At 40.4% G+C, this 9316-nt stretch overlaps 1 protein-coding gene across 1 annotated transcript; it reads right to left on the bottom strand.

The window, feature by feature from the left end:
- Positions 1-1308: 1308 nt before the first annotated feature.
- Positions 1309-2232, bottom strand: LOC138868300 (uncharacterized). Its single transcript, XM_070145846.1, has 2 exons — positions 2196-2232; positions 1309-2108 (listed from the first exon to the last, which is right to left on the bottom strand). The coding sequence occupies exons 1-2, from the start codon at positions 2230-2232 to the stop codon at positions 1309-1311; spliced, it is 837 nt and encodes a 278-aa protein (XP_070001947.1).
- Between the last annotated feature and the right edge of the window lie 7084 nt (positions 2233-9316).

Here is a 9316-nt window from a genome sequence, read left to right as displayed (position 1 = left end):
CTAACCCCGCAGGGGCAGTTTTGTCTAGTTTTTCCAGCCCACTATAAATAGAACAATTTACCATTTTAGGTTAAGTTGGGTACATCTGATAGCTGCTGCACTCGTGAGACTTATGTTTTGGCCTATCTTGGACATTTTTAGCTTAGTTTCATCATAGATTATTGTAGTTTAATATTAGCAATTAATTAAGATGGTTGTTTCATCTTCTATTTCTTCATTTTCTTCTTTAGTTATGTTTAGCTAAACCCATTAGCTAGGGTTGTGGCTCAACCCTAGTGTGGGTAATTAATGGGTGTAGCTTCTTAATGATAGATTGATATTGGGTGTTTGTTATTTGGGTTAATTTTATGGTTTAATTAAGGATTGTTGGTTGCAAACATTGATTCTAGCTTAGTGGGTCTTGACTCTTCTTGAGAAAGAGAGTCTATGACCCCAAAATTGACCCAACAAGGAATTGGGGTGGACCCATGAGAAATGGTAGTCCCAATTAACGGGTTAAACCTCGAGAGAGTAATCACCCTACTTGAACCCTAGTTGCTTGGTCTAATTGGCCTACCCAATTGGTCTCGAGAGAGTCAATTGGGCAAAATTGCTCTCTCTACCGAGAGGTGTGAGAGTGGGTATAATTATGCAACGGTTATAACATTGATCCCAAATATGTCAATCTATTATTAGTAGTCTCTACTCGTTAGTTAACCACCTAGGTGATGCCACGACCCTAGTGCCTTTTTCTATATTAATCACAACTTAGAACATCTTCCTTTAGCATAAATTAGCTTAACCTTGTAGTTGATTCAATTAGGAATCGACCCAAAAAATGATAGAAGCATAATTAGGAACAAACACGCATTCCTAGTCTGAACAAATATGCAACTCCATTCCAAGCTCCCTGTGGAAATTGACCCCGATACCACTATTCTGGTAAAAGTCTTAGCGCCCGCTCTTCCTACCGTTGTGTAAGGTTGAGTTTGCCGCGATCAATCGCCACCGGAGTAGTTACACGAACAGATGAAACAAGAGACTCATGGGGCATATCCAAATAACGAGCAAAATATTATGACATATATGAAAAAGTGGAACTAGGATCAAATAATACAGAGGTATCTCTGTGGCAGACTGAGACAATACCTGTAATCACAGCATCTGAAGCAATAGCATCTGGTGTGGCTGGGAGTGCATAGAAATGGGCCTGACCACCCTCTGATCGACCTCCCCCTCTAAGGCGACCCTAACTGACTGGCCCTCACCCCTAGCTGCCTGAGCAGGTGGAGAAGTAACTGGAGCTGAAATCGAGGGCTGAATCCTTTGCTAAGACGGACCCTCAAGAAGATGAGGACACTGCCTCGTCATATGTCCAAACTCCCCACACTCGTAACAACTCCTTGGTGCGGGGAATGGGGACTGGAGGGAACCACTAACACCGAAATGACCAGTAGAAGGACCTCGCATGGAAGAACCCTGAACCGATGGAGCATGGGACGAACTCTGGACCGGTAGGGCACTGAGTGATGAATGGCCCTGATATGAGCTGTGAGAACCATAGCCCAATGACACCCCACGATAAAATGGGCGAGCTGACTGAGCATGTCTGAATGGACGGCCTCTACCGTGCTGAAACTGACCTCTCGAAGGAGCACTACCAAAACTACCAGATCCTCGCGGCCTCTTGGACTTCCTCTCATCTCGCTCCTGGAAATGAACCGACTCAATCTCGTGAGCAATGTCAAAAACCTCATCAAAAGTAGCACCTGACACCCTCTCCCTGGTCATGGGAATCCGAAGCTGATATGTGAGGCCATCAATGAACCTCCTGATCCTCTCTCTATCCGTAGAAACCAGCCAAACAGCATGACGAGCTAACTCCGAGAACCTCATCTCATACAGCATCACAGTCATATCTCCCTGACGGAACTGCTCGAACTGCTTGTGCAACTCCTCCCTGCGAGACTGTGGTACATACTTCTCCAAAAAGATAACAGAGAACTGCTGCCAGGTAAGGGGCGCTACATCAACAGGCCTACGCCTCTCATAAGCCTCCCACCAAGTAAAGGCAGCTCCAGAAAACTGAAAAATAGTAAATGTGATCCCACTGGCCTCCAAAATACCCGCTATATGCAGAATCCCCTAACACTTGTCCAAGAAACCCTGAGCATCCTCGCCCTTTATACTATTGAAAGTTAGAGGTTGAAGTCTACCAAACCTCTTCAATCGACGTTGCTCGTCGTCAGGCATAACTGGTACCACATAATCCTGAGCTGGTGCAACCAGTTGGGCTGGAGGTGCCCACGGTGTCTAAAGTCACCGCAAAACCTGCTGAGGTGTGCGAGCAATGGGAGTCTGAGTGCCTCCCCCGGCCTGAGAAGTAGATGTGGCCGAAGTAACTGAGACCGCCTCAGCCAGGCCAGTGCATACTAATAGAATCTGAGCTAGGGCCTCCTAAAGGCCTGGAATAACAATCGGCACAGTCGGTACCTGAGCTGGTCCTTCTTGAGCGTCCGCAACTGGGACCTGATCCTGAGTTGGGGCAGCTTGTGGATCTGCAGATGCTGCCCTAGCTGTTGTGTGGGCTACACCCCTACCCCTACCACGGCCTCGACCGCGTCCTCGACCTCTTGTGGCCGAAACTGGTGGTGCTGGTGGTCATCCATCCTGACCGGTAGCACGTGTCCTCACAATCTGTGAGAGAATAGAATAACAAAAGTTTAGTACCAGAATCAACTGATTCTCATGATAGGAATTTCAAGAATGTGAAGTTTTTCCTAAAGGTTCTGCAACCTCCCGAGGATAAGTACAGACGTCTCCGTACCGATCTGCGAGACTCTACTAAACCGGCTCATGACCCATGAGACCTATGTAACCTAGGCTCTGATACCAAATTGTCAGGACCCCAAATACCCCGGTCGTAATGGCGCCTATCACAGTACTAGGCAAGCCAATCCAACATTTACCACATCGAATTCCTTTTTATAAATTCCTTTTTCTAAAACAGATTAAGTCTCAAATCTCTCATATATAATATATAAATCAACAAAAATATGCAGAAACCAATACGAAAATACACTAACACAGCCCAAATCTGGTGTCACTAGTCATGAGCCTCTAAATACAACCAAAACACTGTCTAAATAATACAAAATAGTTTGAAACAACAAGTGCTAAGATAGGAAGGAGAAAGACAGGGCTGCAAACACCGTGCAGCTACCTCGCGATCTCCGGATAAGACTCTTAGAGTGCTGGAAGCTCTCACTCTGATGCTTGGGCACCTGAATTGCACACAAGGTGCAAGGAGTAACGTGAGTACGCCAACTCAGTAAGTAACTAAAGTAAATAAAGTCTGAGTGTAGTGACGAGCATTTAAAATAAGATAAAGAATCTCAACAGAAATATCAAGTCAAAATCTGCAATTAAATAGCCAGTTATCTCGTAAAACTCCAGTTTCAATTCAAAATCCTTTGAAAATATTTATTCAACTTTTTTCAATAGAGGCTCAGTATAAAAGAAGAGTGAAAGCAGTAAAATGTCATAAACAAGCCTCTCGGGCAAGGTATCACTCATAAGTATAGCCTCTCGGGCAAGCCTCTCAATCACTCGTGACTCGGCTCTCGTCAATCAGTACTCACACTCAGCACTCCGACTCGATATATATCTCATAATAATAATAATAATAATAGTTGCGGCGTACAACCCGATCCGTAATATATAGTCGACTACGCTCACTAGGGGTATATAGACTCACAGGAGCTCCTACAGCCCAAGTGTCATATTGTTGCGGCATGCAGCCCAACCCAATATATATCGCTGCGGCGTGCAACCCGATCCATATAAATATCGCGACATGCAACCTGATCCATAATTTATGTATAATATCATTGCGGCGTGCAATCCGATCCATAATATATATGTAATCCTCACCATTAGGTCCTCAACCTCTCTCAGTCATTAACTTCACGACCACTTGGGCATATAAGTGAAAATCAGGGAAACTCAGCCCAAACAGTTTTAATATATTAAGAAATAGAGTGATGAAACCAGATTTAAACAATAAACATGTAAAACATGACTGAGGATATGCTTTCAAATCAAGTAGAGTGAGGAAGGTAGTAAAATACCCCTAAGGGTCTAAACAAGTCGGCCGGTACAAAGGCTCCAAACATGGCATTCAGTCAAAATTAACAAACCAATTTCTAAAACACGTGGATATCATATAAGGTGTATCAAAATATGCAACTATGCAGTCGCCACGAAACGGACCATGTCACAATCCCTAGGGGTGCATGCCCACACTCCCGTCACCTAGCATGTGCGTCACCTGATTTACCAAAACAGTACAAAATTTCGGGGTTTCATACCCTCAGGTGTAGATTTACAATGGTTACTTACCTCAAACCGGATGAAATACTACCCCGCAATGCCCTTGCCTCTCGACCCGGCCTTAACTCGCGTCGAATCTATCAACAATCAGAATTATAACATCAATACATACTAAGGGAACGAAGCTCATGCGAAAATAATCAATTTATATCAAGAATCCCGAAATTAGCCAAACCCGACCCCCAGGACCACGTCTCGGATTCCGATAAAAATCACAAAACTATAATCCTTACACTCTCACGAGTTCATAGATACCAAATACATCAAAATCCGACCACAAACGGCCCCTCAAATCCTCAAATCAAAGTCTCCAACTTCAAACCCTAAACCCCCAATTTTAACCACTGTCTTCCATAAATTCCATGTCTAATTAGTAAAATATCACCGTAGAATGAGTTTTAGTTCCAAGAATCTTACCTCCACGAAGTTCCCTTGAATTCCCTCTTCAAAATCTCCCAATAAGCTTCAATCCCGGATAAAAATGGTAAAAAACAACCCAAATTTCGCGAAGGGAAACTTATATGCTTTCTGGCCCAAGGATTCCGCACCTACGGCCTTTTTACCGCTTCTGCGATATGGTACCGCTTCTGCGATCGAACCAACCGCATCTACGGTTTCCACTTAATGCACTGGGACCGCACATGCGCCTTAATATCTGCACCTGCGGTCTTGCAGGTGCGTTCAACCTTCCGCACCTACGACTTCTGGACTTCTTGCTCATGGCCGCATCTGCGGCTTCCCTAACGCTTTTGCGATCTCGCACCTGCAGTCCCCAATCCACAGGTGTGGTTACGACAGGAATTCAGCAGCTTCAGCTGCAAATTCTAACTTCCAGCTTCCCGATAACCATCTGCAATCGTCCCGAGGCCCTCGGGACCTAAACCAAAAGTACGAACAAGTCATATACTACTATTCAAACTTATACCAATCTTCAAAACACTTAAAACAACATCAAATCATCAAAACACCCTCGGGTTTTCCAAAACTTCCAAATTTCGCTTTCGATCAAAAAGTCTATCAAACCTTGTCCGAATGACCTGAAATTTTGCACACATGGCACAAATGATGCAACGGACCTACTACCACTTCTGTAATTCCATCCCGACCCCGATATCAAAATTTCCACTACCAACCCGAAAATGCCAAAATTCCAATTTCGCCAATTCAAGCCTAAATCTACCACGGAGCTCCAAAATACATTCTGATCATGCTCCTAAGTCTCAAATCACCTAACGAAGCTATCCAAACCATCGGAATTCATATCCTAAAACCTTTTCACATAAGTCAACATCCGGTTGACTTTTCCAACTCTAGCTTACTCAAAAGAGACTAAGTATCTCATAAGACTCCAAAACTACTCCAAACCTGAACCAACCGACACGATATGATGAAATGAAGTTGAACAACACATAAAGAAGCAGAAATGGGGGAAACGGAGCGGTAACTCATGAAACGACCGGTCGGGTCATTATAGTTGGTAACTATTATGGACGGATACAAGAGATTATAAAATTGGAATTCTGCGAAGAACCTTTAAAACAAATTGTGTTATTCAAGTGTGAATGGTTTGATCTAACTGTGAATGTTGGTGTCAAGGAGCATAACCAATAAAAATTAGTCGATGTGAACCATTGCCGCCGTTTTAGAAAGTGCGAACCTTTTATTCTTGCGATGCAAGCAACTCAAGTGTGTTATGTGCCTTATCCTAGCACGAAAAAGGACAATGATGAGTGGGTAGCTATTTTGAAAGTTAAACCTCAGGATGTTATTGAACTTCCTAATGAAGCAATAACATCAACTCCAGAACCGAATCTTCCATTCCAAGTTGAAGAAGTTGAAGTCCATTCGATAGATATGAATTTCACCACTTATGAGAATATAATCTTACATGATCCAAATAGCGATGTAATTGAAATGGTTGAACCCATTGATGATGGACTATTGATAGAGCATCAAGAGTTTGAAGAAGAATCATCAGAAGACGAGTACGAAAATGAGGATGAAAATGGGGAGGATGATGAGGAAGAGTTTGAAGAAGAAATAGATGATTACTAGTGTGCTGATAAAAATGCACTACTATATTTTTATTGAGTTTTGTTTTTCTAATAATCTGTGTGGTATGTTATAAGTCATGTATCTATTTTGTAGTATAACCTATAGAGAATCAAATCGAATACCATGTTTGTAGTAATCTAAATTGTACAGTACTCTTCTAGCTTACGTTGTGTTGTGCCTCTTTTTACATTAGTCTAACTCTTTTTTTGTAGCAGTAGGATAATGTTTATTATCAACTTAATTGGGTTACCTCATCTTCTATTCAGGTTTTAGAATAATGGTGTGAGCACGTGATTTTTTCCTTATAGGAATTACTCCCATAAACTCTAAGAAAATAATGTTTTCCCATTATTTGCAATTTTTTTAGATTTTTCATAGGATTTTTGTTAATTATTTGCATTTTTCTTTGCATGTTTATTTTATTTAAATCATGAAAAAATACAAAAATACTCTACATTGCATTTGAGATTTATTTTTACATTTTTAGGTTAATCAGTAAATTAGTTGTTTTATAAAAATGAAAAAATCAAAAAACAAATGGCTCACTTTTGCATTTTAGCTGTTTAATTTTAAATTTGTAGTTCTTCTTCTAATTTAGGAGTTAATTAATTTTTGTAAATATTATGATGCGTAATTAGCTTAATTTTATAAATTATTTTAATTTAAGAGTTAATTTGGGTTGTTAATTAATTTAAAAGGAAAAGGAGAAAATTAGAAATTGAAAAAAAAGAGAATCAGAAGGGCTGTTAGAGCCAATTCAACAAAGCCCAAACGAATTTTCCCCTCAACCCGTCAATTCCAGGCCCAAAACCTGGTCCCCACCCGATCCAAGCCCTTCAGGATCAAGACAACTCAAACGATGTAGTATGGAGTCGAAACTACATCGTTTTGAGTTCAATAGTTTAAACAAATCCTAGTCATTCATCTTAGTTCATCCAACGGCCTTGAAGACTTCCCCCATTTTCGTTTAAAAATGTCTGAAGACCCTCAGAACAACCTAGGACCCCTAATGAGCTTCCCTTTCATCTCTCTCAAGTCTAACCCTAGAAGACCCGCCGCCCTGAAATTCCTAAGCCTCCACCGACCGGCGGTGTGGCCTAATCGACCCCAAATCCCTACCACACAACCACCCTTGATTCCTAATCCACAACCACATCTCCCAAAATCTCCACCAAACCCAGCCAGCTTAGATATAAAAAAGAAAAAGGAAAAATCTTCTAATTCTTCAAGTTTCTAAGAGTGATTGAGCCTGAAACTTGTATTGATTGTTTGTTCTCGACGAGAACACACGATTAATACCAATTTCGGTTCAAATCGGAAAGTGCCGGAGGTCCGTTCAAGCCCACTGTCCGTTTACCTATTTTAGGTATCTCCGTTCATTTTTCTTTTTCGCCGTCCTTTGTTTTAATCCCATCCTCGTCTCCTTCTGATTCTTTCTTTTCTTTCTTGTTTTTCTATTTAAATCGTTTCTGCTTGCATGCTAGGATTTAAGTCATGTTAGTTTATAGTATTTAGTTTAATAATACGGTCAACATTGTTGTTAGTTCATTTGATTTCGTTGTCTGATTTTGCTCAATTCTCCTGTTTATTTTTGTTTTCTTTGGATTTATGATATCAGGAGTTTTTTGGGCTGTTTTCTTGTAAGTTGTTGGTTTTGAATTAAAATTTGGGTCAGAAGCCCAAAGAGGGGAAGGGTCAATCCTGGCAGTCATGCCCATGGTTTAGGTTTGGGATTCTGGTTTAATTTGGCCCATGTTTGATTTTCTGAAAGTAATTCTTAAGCATTTTAAGGATATTTGGGGGAATTTAATAAGGGGAATCTTTTACAACTGCCTGGAAAGTTTTCAGGAAAGTGGGGAAGGGGGCTGGTTTAGCAAACAGGCTAAAAAACTTGGGGTCTGAAGTGATTTGATAAAAATTGGGGAGGGGGTAATTGATAAAATTGTGAAATCAATTATGTTGCCCTAAGGTCGTCTATATAAGGTTTGTTTTCAATAAAATTGGGGGGGAGGACAATACTAAAAACTTAGAAACGGCTGAAGGGTACACTCACTACTGAAGTTTGGAAATTAGCAAGAAAACACAAAAAATTGGCAAATACTAGCTTGTTGTAGCTGGTTCTTCATGTTTCTTGGGTTTAAAGGCTAGAAAATTGTTGTTTTCTTCTGGGTTCAAAATATGAAAGCTGATTGATGAACTGCTATTTGTTGTTGTTTAGAAGCTGCTGATATTTCAATTTCTTTGTTGAAAGTTCTATTGCTTGTTTCTCATTGTTCCAGGTATTTTCTTGACTGTGGACAATATATGAGATGTAAATGTGCAATCAAAATGTGGAAAATATGTTGAATACAAGTTGTTCCTTGTTGAATCTTACTTTTTTGTTCTTCAATTGCGTTCGTGTTTTGTAATAACTCCTCTTATGTTAGTGATGTGGTATCATGTTATTAAGTTTGGGGTTAAGTCTTCAATGTCTCCTATTATGTGGTGAGTCGATTTAACTTGTTTTGGATATGGGGAAAATGCTCAGGGTTTTGTTGTTGGCAGTGAGGGCTTAGGTCATATGGTGAATTACTTTTGGCTTTCGTTTAATTTTGTTCAAATTGATGCTGATTTTAAGATTCAAGGATTAGTCATGGAATAATTTTGTTGGTTTTTTTCTTATAAAGTTTAGTTCGAGCATTTTGTTCTTGAAGAGTTACGGGTTGAGTAATAAGTTGTTAGTCTAATAAGTGTTAATTATTTCAAACTATAAGAATTTCACTGTTGTTTGTTGGGTTACAATCAAAGTTTGAATCTCACACAATGTGTTTATAATTTAGCTAGGGCCAAATTGAAATTAGAATGCTGCTCCATACTGTTTACTCAATTAAATTCAAATAGTTTTCTTTTA

The sequence above is a fragment of the Nicotiana sylvestris genome, chromosome 1 (genome assembly GCF_000393655.2).
Source record: "Nicotiana sylvestris chromosome 1, ASM39365v2, whole genome shotgun sequence".
Taxonomy (NCBI): domain Eukaryota; kingdom Viridiplantae; phylum Streptophyta; class Magnoliopsida; order Solanales; family Solanaceae; genus Nicotiana; species Nicotiana sylvestris.
Note: the sequence above shows the minus strand (reverse complement) of the source record. Positions and strands in the feature narration are given on the sequence as shown.

Excerpts from the sequence above, each read along its gene's own strand:
- LOC138868300 (XM_070145846.1), bottom strand. The coding sequence starts at position 2,232 with ATGCCTGACGACGAGCAACGTCGATTGAAGAGGTTTG. Across the intron at positions 2,109-2,195 it reads ACGTCGATTGAAGAGGTTTG|CGGGTATTTTGGAGGCCAGT; the intron begins GTAGACTTCAAC and ends TTCTGCATATAG.